This window comes from Erigeron canadensis, chromosome 3, assembly GCF_010389155.1.
Source record: "Erigeron canadensis isolate Cc75 chromosome 3, C_canadensis_v1, whole genome shotgun sequence".
Lineage (NCBI taxonomy): Eukaryota > Viridiplantae > Streptophyta > Magnoliopsida > Asterales > Asteraceae > Erigeron > Erigeron canadensis.
The window spans coordinates 8228680-8251284 of NC_057763.1; the positions used below are offsets into that span (position 1 = coordinate 8228680).

The window sequence follows — 22605 nt, forward strand, 5'->3', positions numbered from 1 at the left end:
GGTTTACATATACTATGTATGTAACCCGTGCATCAATGATTTATTTATTTCAAAGTGGCTTATACATATTCTGTGTATAACCCGTGCTTCATTGTTTTATTTATTTCCAAAAGAGGCTTTCATGATTTCTTTTGTTACTCTCCATTGTTAAACAAATTGTTTTTTCCAAAACTCTCATTTGTTGATATGAGAAGCGAATGATTGAACGCCTTTGTGTACTCCGTAGTTGTCTCATCTTGATCAATTGATTGAGTTAAATGTGTTTAAATGTTTTATTTTGCATCCAACTTGTTGATGTAAGATGCTAAGGATTGAACGCCTTTGTATACTCCCTAGTATTCTTACTATGAACATTGTTGTTGAAGCAAAAATTTTGTGTTTCCAAAATTTTTTTTTGTTCACTTTAGACTCTCAAATTTTTCTGTATATATCACAATAAAGATTTTACTCTTTTTGATTTCACAAAAACCAATTTTTGCTTCACCTTTCTATGAAAACAAATTTTAATCTACTTTTGCATTGATTAAGGGGGAGTTTGTGATTTCAAAACTTCAAATGTGTTATTAAATCTTTTCATACACACATTTGATGATTTTCAAATGACTTTTCATCAATTGAAGTTCGTTGATTAGGTTGCACTTGAGTGATTCATTCACTCCATGAACTTCATCATCACCGATGAGTTCTAACCCCGAAGTATTCAATTCTTTCATTAGATCGTGAGGGTATTTTGAGTGATGATGATTTCGTGCAAATAGGTTGAAGGGAGTAAAGTCGAAAAGTGAGAGGTTATGGTGATATGATGTGAGAAAAGGGTTAAAAGAAATGATACTCTTCCCTAAATTTCTAAAATCGCCGGGTAAAACACATTTCTATCGGATGTCATTTGTTGATATCTTGATAAAGACTTCATGGACCCAGTGAAGCGATGCACATCTTTACCTAACCACTCAAGTGTTTCTTAACAAATACTTGCTTTATTTCTCATGGAGATTTTCACATATTTGGAAGATGTTGATATTGAAAAAGGGAGACATTCTGCTCCAGTCCCCGACTTCATTTGATCACATTGTGTCTAGAGCTATCGTGCTTGATCATTCATTTGATCATTTTCATTTTCTTAAGACACATTCGAGTCATATCTTTGTGATATTATTGCTTATCTATGTGATATAGCCGGAACATTTGTAGTGATATCTTAATTGATATTCCACGATGATCAAATGGAAATCCTACCAATGCTAACATCTTTTCCAACATTGAACGTAGGTCTCATAATTGCATTTATGTGATTATCGAGTGAACGAGAAGTCTAATAGTGACCTCGGTTATTACCTAAAAGTCTTTAAGGATAATAGATTATGGTTATCGAACGCCTTGGTGACACTGACCATGATTTATATTCTTTGAAGCAATCTCGTGGTTGAAAAGCTGCAAGACCGAACTATGTTAGAACATTGCTTTGTACATATTTCAATGATACATAGGATATTCGAAAAATGTTATACATTTCTATCGGTCATTTCATTAATCTTTTTTATTTTTGAACATGTTAACGGATCATTCTTATCCGGTTTTTCCATTTCTCTTCTCACAAACACAAAGACCACCAACACCATTTTATAACGTTTATACCAACAACTTCAACCTTACATTTTAGTTACCCTTAGGATTCTTTGGGGTTGGGCTAATGGTTTGAGTTTAACTTGTGTTATTTCTTTTACTATTTAATCAATTAATGTTTGCATAATGACATTGGTTCCCAACTTTGTCATTATGAGGGGGAGAAAACGATTATGATTGATTTTTTAGCTTGATTTGTGCTGTAGTAAGTGTATGGAGGTTAGGGATGAAAATAAGAGAGAATATTTAGAGTTAAGGATGTATGGGATTAATGAAAAAACTTGCATTAATTGAATTTCAGTCAATTGAGCTCGCTCAGATTTTCACTGGATTTTAGTCGACTGAGTTCTTGACTTAAAAAAGAAAAACAAGATGATTACAAAGATTCAAGACACAATTTTTATTCTCTGTTCAATTAAGAACATTGAGAATTACCTAATATTTTAACTTCAAGAAGTCCAAGACCAAGATTGATTCAAGCTCTCCAAAGACAATGAGAAAGCTTTGAAGTCTTGTTTCATCATACCAATTGTCTTCACCACCGGGCTCATCTACTTTATTCCTACAAGACAAAATAACACGTACTTCATCCATTACAATATATCACTAAGGGGGAGAATGTTAGAAATCCAAAAATAGTGATAAATTGTAATTAAGATTGTGGACTTACTTGTTGTTAAATCATAGATATATGATAACTAAGGATAAGGAGCTAAATATAGAGTTTAGCATGTGTAAGGACTTATAGTATAAATACTCCTCATTTCTTAGGCATCATATATATACATGTACATATAACTATTTCAAGAACAACCTTCATAATTTCCTTACACCTCTGTCCGTCTAAAAACACACACATACATACCCTCTCTCAATACACACACTAAACACACCAAGAAAACACACACTTACATCCACCATTGTTGAGATCGAATCTAGAGCAGAAATCGTGTTATTACAGTGTTAGTGGGAAGTTTTTGGGAGAATAGTATGTAATCTTTCCAAAACCACTCGCAAAAAAAACTTGAGAGTCAATATACAAAAAACTAATAATCCCGAGTTTAAGAAATGCGACTTGTGGGACTTTAGGAGGAACCGATTTTGCCAAACCCAGGTGGTGGCTTCTTATTGCAAGTGGTTAGGAGGAATTTGATTTTTGTATATAAACTACATCACAATTTTTGAATTGGATCAAGAACAAATTCTATTGTAAGTACTAAGTAATGTGTAAATAAATGTGTTTAGCATTTACTCCACAGGAAGTGTAGACCTGATATACAAACTCGAGTTATGCCTAGACTTTGCTCAAGTGAAAGACAACCCAAAACTCAGGTCCTCGACACTAGCCACCAACCGATCGGTGTGCTGAAAAGTTTATAACATTCTAGTTTTGGAAGCTCGGGTGCAATAGTTTTGCAAAAACATTTGACTTCCTACTTTTGCAAGTGTTTTCCTAAAATTTACACAAAAACTTTTGGTGGCTAACTTCATAATCAATGTGTTAGCTATAGCTGAAGGCCTGAAGCCTAAAGGCATCTCATTAAGTTGGTGGTTATCCCACTATAACATTTATCAAAATATTAATTTAATTAAAGATGTAATCTTGTTACCTTTGAAGAGGCATCTCTAGTACTAGTACAGATTCAAGAATTCATTTTTCTTGGGACCATCATTTTTAAACTTTATGATTAGTACAACAGCATAATTTGTTTATTAAGTTATGGTAATAGTAATTGATTTAAAAGCACAATAAACAATTGCGTCTTTCATCGCCTGACTAATTATATTTTAGCTTTGCACATTGTATGTCTTTAATGGAAGGATTTAAAATCGAAGTAGAATCGTACTTGCAAATATTTAACAATAAAGGGAGAATGTTAATCGCAACACCTTGCTATATCTATATCTATATTTATATAATTATTAAAGGAGTAGCTATCAAAACTTTTTAAAACTATCACTAAGCTATTTCGAAGCTCTCGGAACATCTTACGAGTATTTGAAGCTATTTCGAATACTATTTTATTAACTAATTCAATATATACTAAATTATCACGTAGATTTCTTCTAATGCATTGAATAATCAATACAAATAAAGTTGCATTTGTTCACACTTTTAGTTAGCGTTAACAAATTAAAAATTTTATCACGTTTTTATGTTTGTAAAAATATATAGAGTTAAAAGTGCGTAAAAATTTCTCTACAATATAAAGTGTGATATAAAGTGTGAAGAAATAAAAGTTCACACTTTTTAGTGTGGACTTTCATAATTGTTTTGTAAAACTTCAATTGTCCGAGCTATCTTTTCAGTTAGCGTGGACAAATGGGGTGTTACCAAATAATCATGAAAGTTCACTTTTATGAACTTTTAATTCTACACTATTTTTAGTGTGAATAAATTTGTACACACCTTTAGTTCTATATATTTTTACACACATAAAAGCTTGACAATAGTTTTAATTTGTCCACACTTAATTTGTTCACACTAACTAAAAGTGTGGACAAATGCAACATTATTTCTAGTGAATACATTTAACAAATTAACTTAGTGTATTTATTAAAAGTGATAATGGCACGGGAGTGTAACCAACTATGACCAAAAGGTTATATAATGTAACCAACTACTCGACTAGCTATGTAGCATAACCACCTTTGTTTTTTAGGTTATCTAATGTAAGCAACCGACTACTTAAGGTTTTTCATCCGGTTATACACACTTTTGGCCACGTGAAATTCCATTAACCGAAATCAAATTATAAAACCCTAATTTCTGGTTATTTTCCCCTATTTCTTCTTTCCCTCATTTTTTTCTTCCTTCTTCCCGCTCGTTTTTCCCCTTTTCTCCTCATGGAATCAATTTCATCAACATCAACAAATTCACGTTATATAAATTGTAATTGCGGAACCAAGATGTACATTCTCACTTTAACACCCGTCGTTTAAAAATATTGATTTCCAAAATTATTTGTCTAACGGCGTCAAAAGATAGCGAAAACAAACTAAAAGAGACTAAACCAAATGGACCTATTTGGTTCATTTATCAAATGGTGTTACTAACAAAGTCACCATAAATAGTTCAAATGGAAATCCAACGGTTGCCCAACATAAAACAACCGATATCAAAGTAATTACAAGTCATCAATGTCTAGACAAAATGCAAATGTCTAATATTAGAAGCAATTATGGGTATACCAAATCCAGTTTCATTATAATCTACCCATGTCTCGCACTTTATTAATCATCTAGCTCATGCTTATTAAACCTGAGGAAACAACACATTTCAAGAAACAAGTATTAGCTAACGTATTAGCTAAGTAAGATAACATATGGTTAATAAATCATTCGTTCATTTAAACATTATAAGAATCATATTATATCGTTAAGGCACATATCAAATCGAAGCATTACATCTTTCATAACATATCATCGTAGCAAACATCTTCACTATAGGATGAACCACCCTAGATGTGCCTAGTCATCTTTTACATCTCATTTAACATGTAAGCATCTCTGTAAAGTGTGACATAAGTCACGCATCTCATATAAGGTGTAAGTTTGTGTGTAGGTGGTCATAAGACCAAACAGGGAACCTCACACCCGACTACATTGATAAGTTTTTTGGCGGTCAATCAATGTCGTTAAGGAATGGCAAGCCAATCTCGAACTATTCCGTATGTACAAGACAATGGAGTTGGTCAGACCTCCCGGAGTTACTCTTTACGTTGGACGTCGTTGCAAGGAGCCACCCTGTAACACACTGCTTTTTAAAAATGTGGATTTCGAAAAGTTTTCAACTTATAACATAAATTTGTTTAATAAAATGCGGAAGCAATGTTTAAAATCTCATTTGATTCATACTATAATCATTAAGCAACTTTAAATGGTATTATTAGCAATATATCATCACAATAATTTAATGAAATCCACAATCAACAAAATAAAATGCCAATCGGTATAATAAATAAGTGTACTTAAGAGTACTAGCAAATGGGTAACTGAAAGTCCCAAGTTTGCAACGATCAAAACAGATTAAACTAGAGATGTAATACAAGTGAATACATGGTTGGTTTACAAAGAAGAAGAAAAAGAAAAATACTTGTTAAGTTTTTGACATACAAAAACTTAACTGTTCTACAATAGATGAACGAACATACAAAGTGACAATTGCAGAACAACACCAACGAGAGTCGCGGCTAGGTCAAGTGATTCTTTATATAGGCAGAGATGAGAATCACATGACAACCCAATAGATGTTGACACATGAAGGTTGTCAACCATCTATTGGAGGATGATTCAGATCTGCAGAGTTCTTGTTTCTTCATCTTGTTTGTTTCCCAAAACGGCATGAAAGAGAAACTCCTTAGTACTAAATCTGTACAAGGTCACATGGCTTCATCTTGATCGTGCACCACGTGTCCTTGGGACCATCCTTCTTATCTTCATTTTCCCGCTCATATTTGACTTACAAAATACAACGGTGAGTCATTGAACTTATCCTTTAACTCGAAGATAATATAGGTTGTTGAAAGCTCGTTGATGAAGTGCCTCACTGAGTCTCTCAGCGAATCTATAACTCAACAGTAACTACAAGTCATCTTTATTCATCATCAGTAGCTACCCTACCTCTCGCGTATCTACTAGCTCCACCAACACATAACCTTAGGGCACAACACTTGTTCTACAAAACAAGTGTCAGCTTAAAAAGGCGAGTATGATAACATGTTAGTTTATAAATGATTGCTAGTTAAAACGTTTCATCAAAACATCTCATATACATTCACAATAATCACACATTATCACAATCATCGTCACAATAAATAGCACACCTATAAAAGTGCCTAGCAATCCTCGATCAACATTATCATCTTAATCTTACATTAGCTCACATCATCATCATCATCATATAGTTATGCCTAATTAATCAATGTAAGAATGGGGTTGTGTGTAGGTGGCCACATGACCTAACAGGGAACCTCACACCCAACATGATGGGTAGACCTTACGGTGGTCCATTGGCGTCGTTGAGGATAGGCATAACCAATCTAGGAGTGACCCGTTTCCACACATATAGTAATAATCACACCACCTGGAATTACTCATCTCACATGACTAGGGTCACAAGGAGGTATCATGAGTACCCCCGAGTGATCGACATGCACAAAAGTCCATAGGACAAATGTGAGTTAAGCTTAATACTCTCGCATCAATATTATACTCGAGTTTTGGTTCACCATTTAATTCTCACATCATCATCGTATCTACATATCAACTTTGCATCATTAGGGCCCTTATCATGCAACGTGAAATGGCAACCAACTATAGTCTAGTGTACTATGTGTACATTCCAACAATAAACACACATCACATTCACCATCACACAACATTATCCACATAGTATACATAAATAATAAATTCCCAAATAACCTCCCAAGAAAATCTCATACCCCACATATGCATAAGATAGCTACAATAATTAAAAGAGGTTATATTAAAACTAATTTTTGTTGTGTGGGCCCCAACGTGACAAAAGTATGTTATCTTACCTCGAATAGGATAGTTATGCAACTTGACTCGTTGCTTCATGAGCGCCCGTATCCCTGTACAATTAAATAGTATAAAGACGCAATTATTAATTTCAGCTACACTTTATTCTCTAAAAAAATACCCATATGATCTAGCTCCTCGTTGATTTCCTAGTGAGTCCCATTAAAACTAGTAACACTTGTATGATATATTAATTGAGCTCCACAATCAGCCCTTCATATACACTCACGTAAAACACCTCTATTTAGTGAAAATATGGCGTTTCCATATTAATTCATAATCGGATCCATATGTGCCATGTAGTACAATTCCACCCGTTCATGACCATTTCAAATCTGACTACTAATATTACTCATTATAAGACTCATCTTTATATATCATATATTCTGTTCTTGCAACAATTCCACTTGTATCACCATACAACTTTTATAAAAGATAATCATATTAGTTATCAAAGTTACAATATTGTTACTCTAGGCTTGATATAAATAACTCTAGCATATTTATATATACGTAAACATCAAATTCTAGTTCGAAACGAAGATCAAGTTAGATATACCTATAACGAAACCAAGTTGAGGCTCGTGCCACCACGAAACTTTAACGGAACTAGCTTTGCGTTTCACGTATCTACGTTATAATCACATCAGACGAACTCTTTCCTTCTCAGGTTTAAAAACTAACGTAATGAACAACCGATCCTCTGGCAGTTTCGATCTTCACTTGTGCGACTCCAACGAAACCAAACTCTAGCATCTACACCACCACCCAAAATAACAATAAAATCATAATGATGACGATGGGTTTCGCTAGGAAGCTTGAAACTAATAAGCACCATGATTGATCAAACTCTCGTTCTTTCCATCTCTCTTTCAATCTATAGATGTTTGAAAGGCTACGTGCGTATAGGTTCACAAATTAATGGGTGATACGCGGATATTGGCCAAAGATGAGATCACGCCCTTAGTATAAATCTATTGATCATTGTGCTATATTATTTTCTCTTTGTCGTTCATATGCCTAGTTTGTTTGTATAGCGGCAAGAAACTTACTGAAACCCTAAAATGTGGTATCTATATATATATATATATATATATATATTAGTGTTGTGATTAGAAGAAACCGCAAAAAATGGTGAAACCCAAGGGTTGCATCTCAGCCCTTGGATCAAAAGCAATCCACGGGTCAAAATTAAAAAAAAAAACAACACAGAGGGGTAGTTTCGTCATTTGGCATATTATTCCATTTCCTACTTTTCTCAGCTCCAAAAACACACATACACACGGAGATCTCTTTCTCTCCCGCTCTTGGAAACTCATCAGTGGCAACACCATTACCACCACCACGCGTTCAATCAAAATGGCACAACCATCGTTGTCTTTGTCGTCGTCATCATCTCCAGTCATCATCAGTTGATCTTGAATATGTTAATAAGCAATGGAAGATCTATTGAATATAAATAGATGACTTTTTTTTATGTAAATTCAAAATTTGTCATGTGATAATCCAATGTAATTAAATAACATGTGATTAGATCTATTCTAACATCTTGAATTTGTTAAATTTTATCAGTTATTTGATTATTTTCGTTGTTTGGTATAATATTGCCTACTAGGTGTTTGATAAAATGTCTAAACCAAAGTTTCTTATATATGATTTAGAATCAAATCACATTTGATTGAATATTGCATACAATGTGTTTGATGAAATATCTAAACCAAAGTTTGATAATATGATTTAATCACTTTTATAATTCTGAATAACATTAAATTTGATTTTATAAGTTATTTGATATTGTTTACTTAATGTTCAGAATCATATTTGATTAAGTATTGACATTTTATTGATTTCTGTTTTTGTAACTGTATGTGTAAAATCATATTTGATTTTGTATATAGATTTTTTAGATTTGTGTTTTATAACTTTGTTTCTACAATCAAATTTGATTTTGTATTGAGGTTTTAGTTACTGGTGTTCTTATGCCTAGAATCAAAAGTGATTTTACACATAAATTGTGAAAAACATATACAAAATCAACTATTCAAACTTAAAAATGATTTTACCCTTACATTGGGGAAAACCTATACAAAATTATATATGATTTTGATTTTTTATAACACATTGAGACAAAACCAAATGAGTTTCATACAAAGAAAAACCATTCAAAATCAAAATTGATTTTAAGAATAGAGTGTGAAAAAGCTATACAAAATCATATATGATTTTGTTCAGGTTTGTACGTTTTAAGGTATAAGTGTTTTTTTAAGACTATCTGTGTAAAATCAAAATTGATTTCACATGGATAATGTTAAAAATCTATGCAAAATCATTTTTGATTTTATGCATACATTTTAGAAAAGTTGAATTCTAAAACCCTAAATGCTAAACCCTAAAATGCTAAAGCCTACAGTGTGTGTGGGGGGCGGATGTAAACGGTGCGCTTAGGGTTTAGGGTTTGAAGTTGCAGGGTTAGCCAAGCTACAATGTAAAAACCCGGGAAAATCTATGCAAAATCATTTTTGATTTTATGCATACATTTTAGAAAAGTTGCATTCTAAACCCTAAAATGCTAAAGCCTATAGTAGGGGGACGGATGTATATGGTACGTTTAAAGGTTTAGGGTTTGAAGTCGTAGGGTTAGCCGTACGACTTAGCCTAACGGCTAACCCTACAACTTCAAACCCTAAATCCTAAGCTACCATGTAAAACCCGGGAAAATCTACGCAAAATCATTTTTGATTTTATGCATAAATTTTAGAAAAGTTGCATTCTAAAACCCTAAATGCTAAACCCTAAAATGCTAAAGCCTACAGTGGGGGGACGGATGTATACGGTACGCTTAGGGTTCTGCAAACCCTAAACCATAAGCTAACATGTAAAAACCCGAGAAAATCTAAACCATAAAATCTAAACCCTAAAATGCTAAAGCCTATAGTAAGGGAATGGATGTATACGGTACGCTTAAGGGTTTAGGGTTTGAAGTCGTATGGTTAGCCTAATGGCTAACCCTACAACTTCAAATCCTAAACCCTAAGCTACCATGTAAAAACCCGGGAAAATCTATGGAAAATCACCCTACGACTTCAAACCCTAAACCATAAGCTACCATGTAAAAACCCGAGAAAATCTATGCAAAATCATTTTTGATTTTAATTGGTTTTCTTTGTATGGAACTCATTTGGTTTTGTCTCAATGTGTTATAAAAACTCATATATGATTTTGTATATATAGGTTTTTCCCAATGTATTGCGTAAAATCATTTTTGATTTTAAACAGTTGATTTTGAATAGGTTTTTCACAATGTATGTGTAAAATCATTTTTGATTTTGAATAGTTCATTATATACATGATTTTCACACTGTAAGTGTAAAATCAAATATGATTCTAGGTATAAGAATACAAGTAACTAAAACCTCAATACAAAATTAAACTTCATTGTACAAAACAAAGCTACAAAACATAAATTTATAGAAACTATATAAAAAATCAAATATGATTTTACACATACAGTTACAAAAACATAAATCTTTATAATTTCTATACATAATCAAATATGATGATGAACATGAAAGTAAACAATAACAGATAACAAATCGAATTTGATGTTACTCATACATTTCCACGAAACAAATGGAGTTTATATCCACAAACCTATACACCAAAAAATTTAATTCATAATCATAAAGTTGATTAAATCATATTATCAAACATTGATTTAGACATTTCATCAAACACCTTATGCAATACTCAATTAAATGAGATTTGATATTAAATCATATATGATTTTGAATAGGCTTAATGATACCGAACTCACTTTTTTTTTTTTGTTTAGATGTAAGAATAAAATCATATATGATTTTGTATAGCGTTTTCACACTATATTCTTAAAATCATTTTTGATTTTAAATGGTTTTCTTTGTATGGAACTCATTTTGTATAGTTTTTCCCCAATGTATGCGCAAAATCATTTTTGATTTTGAATAGGTTTTCATACTTTAAGAGTAAAATCAAAAATGATTTTAAATAAATTTCTTTATATGAAAGCCATTTGATTTGACTCAATGTGCTATACAAAATCATAAATGATTTTGCATATTTTATAGACAATGCATGTGTAAAATCATATATGATTTTCTATAGGTTTTTCACACTGTATGCTTAAAATGAAAATTGATTTTAAATAGGTTTATTTGTATAGAACTCATTTGCCTTGTCTCAATTTTATACGTAAAATTATATATGATTTTGCATAAATTTTTACAGTTGCCGGAAACAAAATGACAGTTGCGGGAATCATCATCAACACTTTTTCGTTTTCTATTTGATGATTTCGACTTGTAAGCCATGATAAAAAAACCTAATCGCCGATGGAAATATGTGGTTGTACACAGTAAATACGTATATAATCAAATTTGATTTAGTACATACACTTTGGTTTAGACATTTCATCAAACACTTTGTGAGCAAAAACTCTTTATAAAAATTTTAATCAAGAACAACAACCAAAGATACAACTTTTTATCATATGAAAAAACAAAAGAAAAAGAAAAAACTACAAATCATGGATAAAAATGGTTTGTTTATTCATTTTTTCTATAAAAAACATAAACTACATAAAATATCACTCTAATAATATCTAAAACATCATCATGTACAATCAAGTATGATTGGTTGTATAATTTGTAAATACATATATAATCAAATTTGATTTAGTACATACACTTTGGTTTAGACATTTCCTCAAACACTTTGTGAGCAAAACTCTTCAACTAAACTTTAAACAACAACAATAAAGGATACAACTTCTTATCATATGAAAAATATAAATCATATAAAAAAAACTAACAATCATGGGTAAAAATGTTTTGCTTATCCATTTTTTATATATAAACAAAAACTAACTCCATAAAATCTCACTCTAATAATATTTAAAACATCATCATCAATTTGTTGTTGTTGTTAGTGGTTTGAGGTGAAGATCCAGAAGATGGTGGTGGTTGTTGTAGCCAGAGGAGGAGGAGAAAGAGAGCTGAGTCACTGAATGTACAAGAAACAAAGAGAGCAATTGTGTGTGTGTGTGTGTTGGTGATGGTCGGAGATGGTGGTGGTGGTGGTCGTTGTCTTCGTCATCTATAGAGGAGGAGAAGAAGGAGAGATGGAGGGAGTGTGTGTTTGTATGTGTGTGTTTTGGTCAGGGGAAGGAGAAGAAAAGTGGCTGGAGTAGGGTAGAGTTTTTTTTTTAGTACAAATTACTATTATACCCTTCTGTGTTTTTTTTTAAATTAGGAGATAAGTTTTGATTCTAGCCATTGATGGAAATGATCCAAGGGTTAAAATTAAGCCCATTAAATTCATGAAAAATTATGGATGTAAATGAACAAACCACATATATAATATATGTTACTCGTATTTTTCTTTCTAACTTACATATTCAGATTTCATAAATCTCATATTGTACATAGAAATGTTAACGGCTTCACAAAGTAGGCCCCTCTACTTTCATGTTAATACATAAATGATAAATAGTTTCCTTAACTTATGATAATATAAATAGGTCACTATGGACAATTTAATAACTCATATATATATATGTGTTACACGTACAACTATAATAGTATATAGACAACCAACACTTAATGGCTAAGGGCATATATAGTTTAGATATAATGGTGCTAATTAAGCTTTACTCTTGTTAAAATTATTTTGGAAAATTGAATTTTAGGATGTTACACACCCAAGCAACCACATTAAACGTACTATCCAGGCAAAGACATATATGGTTTAAGCTTAACACTTTCATCTCTATAAATTAGCTCGAGCACTTTCACATATCATATCACATTAACGTTTAGGCCCTTAAACGTGTACGTGTCATGGCAACTTATAAAGTCTAGTGATCTAAGTAAACAAGCCATTTAATCACGCACTTTTCATGTATCATTAACACATATCACATTTTAAAACATCTCTAGCATTTCAAAACACTTCACATCATATCATATCATTGGGGTAATATTCCAGGCTTCAATTATCATCTACATAGACCATATCACCTACCGTATACTCCCCAATACCCATAAGCAAACAAGATATCATTTGGGGAAGTTATTGTATGAAAACTATGTTTTGTTGAACCGTCAACGTCTCAAAGTTGTATATCTTACCTCGGAAAAACACACAACAAATGATAACGTAAGTTACCGAGCTTTGCAAGTATTCCCGACTACCTATAACGAGTATAGAATCAATAATCTAACAAAATGGGGCCTAATTAACTTTTAGAACCTATACATGACATATGGATACTTATATTATATGACACTTAAACACTTGTTTTAAACCTTAAAAGTCTGAAAGACACTTTATGAGTCCCATGTAAAAGCCATGAGTCGCAGATTAGCAAACAATGAGGAGTAGAAATTGACCCATACCAGTTTATGAGTCTTACATCCCTATATGAGTCTCATATTTACTAAAGGAAAAATATAAATTATCCATGAACAGTATATGAGTCTCAAACCCTTTTAAGAGTCTCATATTCACGAACAGTGGCAAAACAAAAATCGACACAATCAGTGTATGAGTCTCATACCCTTCTATGAGTCTCATATCATGTGCGACTAGAAAACCTATTTTGTTTAGCACTCCAAACTCTTTCTAAACGAATAGCAAACTATCCCAAACACCATGAATGACTTTTAACCCTCAAAGTTCATTATTTTAAGACTCTTATGATGCCATGAAAACAACCCTTAACATCTAATTGATTTGCAATACAATAACAACCGTTTTAGGTCATCAAATCCATTAAAACACACGTTTTCGATCTCAATTGATTCCCTCATGAGCTAGACCAGTAATCAAACAAACCATATGATTGAAAAGACATAAAATCAATGTTCTTATACCTCTATTACCCGGAGATTACAAAAAGGATTCAAAAGGCTTCCTCAGACACACCCTAAACAACACGTTTAGAAGAATTTTGCAATGGAAATCGATATGGGGGAAAAAGGGCAGTTAGGGTTCAAAGCGAAAAGGATTATATCAATAATTATAAGGTAATGACCTGCTCTTAGACCTTAATCCCGTTTTTGAGTTTTCAAAAATGCCAAAACTAGTCCATAGACTTCCTTATGACTCATATCAGGCTAAAATCACCTTTGGTGAATATTTACAACATGTCAAACACTTCAAACACCTCTAAAGGCATTTAAAATTTACCTTAAACACATTAACACAACAATCATTAAGGTATTAAAGCCTTACACATATAACACATTAAACACATATAGTCATTAAATCATTTAAAGACTTGCGGACACGTAATGTTGATTTAACGACTCAAGTCAACCGTTAATTAAAAAGTTCGGGATGTTACACTCACGTCATGGATCGCTAAAAATCTTGGCTTTCGATTTGTGAAGTGTCGTAATGTAAGTGATTTTATATTTTGACCTAATTTTTGCAGGAATTGGTTTAAGGGTCAAATTGGGTTAGGGTTTATGTGTTATTTGGTAATAAGTATGTGTTTTTAACTTTGATTTAGGTGAAAAGTGGGCATTGCACAAAATTTAGTTTCATACCACTCCCAAGTGATTATTACAAAACCTTGTAGATGAGCTTCATTCACAAGCAAAGAAGAAAGCAATGGAGGAAAAGTTAATTAACAAGCAAATGATAAAGAAGTTGATTCAGACCCTAAATTGGTCAAGGCAATGAAGGAGTTAACTTTTAAAAAGTTGATGAGTGTTCATTTTGTGATAAAAACCCCTATAAAAAGGCCACATTTTAGTGTCTAAAATCAGTTAATGTTCCGGAACTATTGTACTTAATGGATTCGATATTTACGCAGGTTCACGGAAGATGCGAGAGAGGGTAAATGACATCAAGTAACTCGAGATGAAGGCCTATGAAGTTACAAGACACAGAGAGGTGATTCAGGAGTCGAACGAAACAAAGCGGAGAGCAGCAGGAACTCCCAGCGCCGCTGGGCCCACTCTTAGAACCGCTTGGAAGCCCAGATCAGCCACCGACTTGTGACTTTATTTAAGCCGAAGCAGCCCTCAAAACCCTAAGAGGGAGCCGATTAATTCCACAGCCTAAGCTTTGTGCAAAGGTACGTTTCAATTCCTTTCTTTGTTAATTAATTTGATTGCATATTCGATTCTTCTATTGCGCTTACTCATGAATTGTTACATGTTTATATGCTTACATTCTAACAGTAAGTCCCATTGAAAGGGAGCGTTAATAGTTTGCTCCAGTTATTTAGAGGTGCGGAATCCCTCTCTATAACTTGGTGATTCACAACAAAGCCTCTAGATAATCTGCTGCCTTGCAGATCTTCTTCAGGCTAGCGATACAACCTTTGACGACTATAACCTGCACAATATGTTTGATATTTCGACAAATATTCAACCCTAATCTCTGTTAGGGTTTAGTATTTATAGGGAACATCACGACTGGGCTTTAGCATGCCCACCTCGTATTTCTGGTCCAGCTCGACCCAAATACGAGGTCGTATTCATGCTGTAGCCTCGTATTTGTTCCTGCAAATACGGGGTCGTATTCCCACTGTGAAATGCGAGGTCGCATTTCACACAACAAATTTATCACACATTAAATACTTAAACTTAATATAATATTTTATGCATAATACTAAGTCCATTAATGACAATCACATTAGAAAGACATATTACAATCTAGACTGCTATTGACATAGACGTGCACTTACGATGTTAATAACACATCTCTACCCCCAGGATTGCCACCCACCTGAGCTACCCGTTGATAAACAATCTTAGAATTTTTTTAATTTGACAACTTCAGGGATTTTAACTTGAAAGGTTCCTGTAACTCCATTTACTTTTGAAGTAATACAAATGTAACTTTACATTACAACTAAACACCACTAATTCTTGTTTTAAAATGATTCTTTGAGATTCGCCATTAGTTTTAGAAAACCTAACAATCACAAATTAAATCTAGCTAAACCTCTTCAAAATAGGTTAGGGAAAGCATTTGTATAATTATCTTAATATTTATACTGAATAATCACATACCTGCTTTTTTAAAATACCCATCACACCGTGAATCGCGACCATGTATATATATATATATATATATATATGAACCACAGAAAAGGATTGAAAGAGGCATGAATTGAAACCATATTCCTCTAAAGTGATTACATCATTCTTGTTACAATGATTGCTTATACACTTTTTTCATAGAGGAAAAATCAAATTGTCTTCTAACCATGATTAATAATAAGGATAACGATTAAGGAGGAATCATTTCTCATACGAAAAGAAAAAGAAGGAAACATAAAATACCTTTACCCAATCTACTAATTACAGAAAATTATAAATCTTTTTAAAGATTAGCTTAATAATCCTCTTTAAACTCAAACATATGGTATTCACTAATTTTTTTTCATAATCTTACCCTCCCATTTTGCCACATATCTTTATTAATAGGTTAGAAGGAATTTTTGGCCATTATATTAATCATTTCCGTCAAATATAAAAGAATGATAAGTATTCTTAAATATTAGCTAAAAATCATTTTAAAATTATAAGATGATGACATGTGATATCTATTAATTATCTTTTTGTATATCGTCATCTAATAATTAGAATGATATTTTTAGTTTAAGAGAGTTATCCTTTTTCTTCAAATATATAATGTTAATTAAAAATGACCTCATGAACCACTTACACATATTAATTGGGCAGACCATTAAATAGGACCCAATCTAAATATCAAAGCTAATAATTCACACGCTAACAATCATGACAAATGAGCCAATTGGGAGCACCAAGTCACCAACTGACCACTTTCCAGTGGGCATAAACATTTTGCAAATGGTGTAAAGTGAGATCATACTCCAAAGAATGTTTGTATACAACCCTACATATTCGTCTTCAAAATGTTAGTAAAATTAGCTCACAAATATGTAGACTAAGCAAGTGGTGACGAGGAGATAACTTTTGCTGTTGTAGTGATGAAAACGAAGTAACTAATAGGTTCACTAACAATAAATGGATAGGATGTTCCCCGATATATAGTACTTGGGTTCTTTGTGAACTTCAAAATGTATATATAGATAATCAAAACTAAAAGCAAAAAATTACAAGTTCATAATGAATAGGATTGAATAAAATCGAAATAACAAATTTATCCAGTTTTGATTCGAAGTTTCCCAATCCTATTTGCTGAAGTAGTAAACAGGCTTACTATATTAATTAAGTGGGTTAACTCTGTTTTAATCTTTTGGTTTTGATGAACATACATACGGATTGTAGTACCAACCTACTATACCGTACCCGATCCTATAAAATACAAATCAACCAAAGTGTTCTTTTGTTTTCCCAAATTCTAAAAGAAGTAAATTGGATGCGGCTTATAAAGTCCCATACCCTTGTACTCAGGACAGCACGCGATTATTGGACATATCATCATCATGGTCATTCATCAGACAGTACCGTAAAAAGCAATATGGTGAAACAAACATTTACCATAAAACATTTCTTATGGCAGTTAACATTTCTAATGTCCTTTCTGCCATACTTGTGTTGTGGACTTAAGTATTTATTGCAGGACTCGGACAAGATATATAGCCTGTTAAGGAGCCAGGCTAACTTGTCCGACTCTGTGGACCAAATATCCTTTTAGAAACCAAGCCATAGTTAAAAAGTCCATCAAAGCCCCGGGTGACATTTCCATTCATATACGTTGAGCCCGACCAAGGGATCTAGCCAAGACCGGCCCGAATGGATGCAGTCATTGAATCAGATATTAAAAAATTAGTAAAAGTTGTTATCACAGCTACATTGTGTAGGTATAATGCTAGCTAGCTAGTGTCTCGATCATCATAGTCTACTTAAAGAGTCCTTTCTTGTTATTGATTTATCTATCCTTTAGAAAATGATCCTTGTGGTACTAAAGTAATAGAGTTTGGGGCACCTGAGAACATGAATTCTGAAAAGAAATTTTGTCTTGAAATGGATAATGATTGATAAATTGTGTGGTAAAAGAAAATGATTCAAAGTAAAATGCTTCCCTTTGTTTAGACACATTCTTCTGCATTCCAACCATGATGAGCTGTCGTACAAAAAAAATTATATAACCTGCACCCTACCACTTCATCCACTTCAAGCGACCCAAAGTATTTCCACTTACCTGGTCAGGTTTTCTCATATATGCTTATATACGACTTATCCTTTTCTATCCCTCATATGGCTACCTTTGTTTAAAGGTATTTTTAATCAGGATAAATGGCTAACACTTCCAACTCGTATGCGCTCACGCTAGTTCGACTCCTGACAACGCCTTAAAGGGTTTGCTCCCATATGATAGATGAGTATAGCGTTGCTAAAACCGGCCTCACCATATTTAAATGTGACAGGATTCGAACCTGGGCTAACACCCAATGGCAAATGTCATCTGTGGGTTGTCTGGACCACGTTTATTAAATAATTATATATATAAAAACTAAGTTTTAAAGAAAACAAATATGGTCTGACCTATTTTTCTAAAACTGTGTTTTATCATAATTAATAAAAATATGTCAGTAAATCTATTGTTTTGTAACACTTTTTTTGTTACATACATTATCTAAATGCAGTAATCAAATAATTATCTAAAAATGTAATTCCAAACACCATTTAAATGGAATAACCAGCAATGCTTCAAAGTAACATGATACAAACACTTCCCTCCAAGTTATCTCGTTTTTTCATATAGCTTTTTGCAAAATCAATACAATTCCCCCTCGCTTTATAGCTAGAGCTAGCTAGCTAGCCTGCCTTATTTCCTCTACTTTTCCATTTTCGTGCTCTCTTTTACAATAATATGAAACTTTATGTGGAAAAAAGTCATATAAATAGAATTTTTATGTTACGTACTCTTTTGTAGAAAGCAAATATCAAATGAGTTTGCCGTGGAATATGGAAACATTGTGGTGGTATGAGTCAGCATCCAATAGCTAGTTTATATTAATTTTTAATGTTCATTAATACTCGTATATATGTTTCCTTAGATTAGATTATCCCCAATGCAACGTCCTCAGACTCTTAATTGTTCATTAATATCCTTTGTCAATCAAATTTGTGCAAATTTAAAATTTTTTTGATTTATATCCTTACAAAATAGCTTGAGTTTGTGGCAACGGGCAAGATATATTTATTTTTCACTTCTCCAATACATCATGGAAAACAGGATCCAGTATGATTAATGTTATAGGTTTTAATTTACAATGACCGGTTGTTTAATAAGATTTATTAATTAACGTATAGGTATTTTTGGGCTCTCTATTACTTCGCTGGTGGCCTTTTATTTTAATATATTGCCGTTTTAAAAAAAAAATTGATACTTAGAGAGACTTCAGACTTAGATGTTTAAATTTGCGTTCAAATCATTGAGTGAGAAAAATGCTCTCGGGACCAAAGACGACGGGGGTTGCATGTCCTACATTGGGTTTCCCTGGAATTGTACTTTGGTATAAAGAGATCGAGGAAATGACACTAAAGTCAATTTGCTAAAAAAAAATACTCGTATATATTTGGTCTTCTACTAGTAGCTAGTTAATGTTTCTTAAAAACAATGGTCGACTCATGGCCCAGAGTTGTTAAATACGACTATATATTCTATTTTGCTCGAAAAGTGTTGGATACTTGGATACATAGCTTTGTTGTAGTAGTGATCCAAGTTTCAAGCAAATACGTTACGTGATTATAGAGTAATTAATTACTTGTGTAATTGTTATCTTGACACACTTCGTATGAAAACAATTAATATGTACTCGCTATCAAAGAAATTCCACAACAATTCAATTTACCATACGATCTTTTTTACATCAAATCTTCACCACTCTTCAATAACTAACATACCAGATAGAACCTGCCTTTTCTTTAAATGTGACATTTTAGTAGCACTTAAGCTCGCGGTCAGCCCTCATTAATCTCAAGCATTTGTCTGGACCCAATTTGTATCAAATGCAAGCAAGCAATTGCCAATATGATCACCAAATCCAACAAGTAGCAGTGGCGAAGCTTGAGAATTTTAATAGGGGCCGTAAGTTCTTAAGATTAATAATAATCAAGCAGGCCGCCTTTACTATACATCTTAATTTTTCAAACAAATTATCAATAAAACTACACCACTGAAAAAACAGGGGGCATGGCCCTGGGTCCCAAATATCACCACTAGGTCTCTCTCGTTCATTTTTACATTCAACTCTAGAATTTTTTTGAGAAAAAGGAAAACACAAATCGTAATTCTATACAAATGGTGAGAATGTGCTATAGGTTCACCATGCCTACTACTTGCTACTCCTTCCCTTCCATCATTTCCATCACGTCTGACGACGATTTGTCGTCAGAAGACGAAGAATTGTCCCGAGAACTACAACTACCAAACGAAGAAGCTCTACTAGAAACAGGTGTAGCTAAAAACGTTGGTTTTACTTGACCCGCCATAATGACTAGATACTTCTCTTCCATAACTGGAGGTTCTTTTTCATCATTGTCAGCTAATTTTGAGTTTCCGGACTCAAGATCTCTTTCGCTTTCTTCACCACGGTTATCCATGTGGCCCGAGAGCTTCCAATAAGAGCATGCAAGAATTAAAAGAGCAAAAGCAATGAGGCCCAACATAGCTGCAAGGCCTCCAAAAAGGTATGGCACCGGCGAATGCCATGACGACCGCTGAAAACTCGCGGTAGACGATGGAGCCATGGAAGAAACTGCTTGTACTGTCATTATTAATAATTGAAGAGAGTTGGAAAGAAATTGAGTAGTTTTTGAAAAATTTATTTTGTTCACGGATAGGAGTGGATTAAAGACTACTTGTGTCTAATGTCTTGTATTTAAAGATATATGTGGGAAAGTTGATGCCTTTATTTCTTCTTGTGATACATATAATTATATTTGGCGTCACGTAATCGGGTCAGTTAAGGAGCCCACCGTGAACGTTGGGTTAGTGTATTTGGTTGAAGCTTTTGCAATGAAGTCTAGAATTCTATCCTTAACATAATGCGTGTAGTGAATTAATGTTTAAGGGGAAAAAAAAAAAAGAAAGTAAGGGAGCCCACCGATAGAATATAATTGGCCTTTGGGTGACCCAAGGAGGATTGTCTGTAAAATCAATAGTTGGTCGTACAGAGGCCTTTGCGAACGGTGTCGATAATTGTCTCTGTATCTAAAGTTGATCCAACTTTGCAGGTAACATTGGATCAACTTTAACCATTTGATTAAATCAAATGATTAAGATTTAAATATCAAATTAATCAAATGATCAAGATTTAAATATCAAATTTTGATCTTGACTATTAGATTTAATCAAATGACCAAATTTGATCCAATTTGTTTTTTATTGAAAAAAGTTGTAATCTACATGTTAATATTATAAAGATCATTATTTTGTTGCTTATGAAAATTGTGGCGACATATATACAAAGTGTTATTAACCCATATTAGGAAAACAAAATGGCTTAAAGAAGTGGAAAGGTGCATGTAGGAGTTTACAGCTGAAAATCAGTCGGAAATGCATTGGTAAACGTTAAAAATGGTTCTAAGAGTAACAATTTTGATGAAAATAATGTTGTAATGAATATTTTTGAAAAAATTGTAACTTTGGTTTTTGCTTTTTTTATATAGTTCAAGGAGCCCATTAAGTTGCTAGGTTTTTAGAGTTATTTAGAGTGGTATCATTAAAGGTTGGACTAATTACATCACATCGCGTCATGTGGCATTCTGGGTTGTTGGGGTTCCCTGTAAAAAAAAAGAGGGAGTGAACTTGCCTGTAAGGTGTGATAGCCTTTTGTGACAAGTGAGAATTAAATTATTAATTACTAGTATTAAACACACTATAAACCATATGTGGACTTTTATCAGATTAAAGTGAATTATCTTGGCAACTCATATGGATCGCTTGTTATGCATATCGCCTGATGGGGGTGGTGTAGCAGGCAACCCACAGGCGACAAGCGGTGGATCGCCTATCCAAGTCGCTCTATTCCGGATAGCCTAATAGCTATAAAAGAAAGGGTCGGAACTTGAAAACTTGACTTGTGTCACCAAGATTGGAACAATACATACACCCAAGTGGGGGCAAAAAATTTTATTTTGGGAAATGATCCCTACACAACACAAATCATACACAATAATATATGTATTACCTAGTTGTACATATATTGTTGTGTATGGCAAAATTATGTTGTGTATGGATCACAACCCTTTTATTTTAGTATATTATTTTTATATAAAATGTGATGTAATTAATATAGTGTAAATCTGGTGCAAAATTACACTTGAACCCCATAACCTTACCTGAAAACCTTAACAACTTGGATTACGAACGCACTTGAAAATCCTTTAGCGCCCATGAGGTGTTGCAAGGCGATGCAACAATGCAACCACAAATAATAATAATAAT

At 33.0% G+C, this 22605-nt stretch overlaps 1 protein-coding gene across 1 annotated transcript; it reads right to left on the reverse strand.

Annotated features, from left to right (window-relative positions):
* Nucleotides 1-20258: 20258 nt before the first annotated feature.
* LOC122593074 (protein GLUTAMINE DUMPER 3-like) lies at nt 20259-21108 on the reverse strand. The gene has a single exon (XM_043765418.1). It carries the CDS (start codon nt 20928-20930, stop codon nt 20499-20501), a length of 432 nt encoding a protein of 143 aa, XP_043621353.1. The 5' UTR covers nt 20931-21108; the 3' UTR covers nt 20259-20498.
* Nucleotides 21109-22605: the final 1497 nt, after the last annotated feature.

Coding starts and splice junctions, on each gene's coding strand:
- LOC122593074 (XM_043765418.1), bottom strand. CDS start 20,930: ATGACAGTACAAGCAGTTTCTTCCATGGCTCCATCGTCTACCGCGAGT.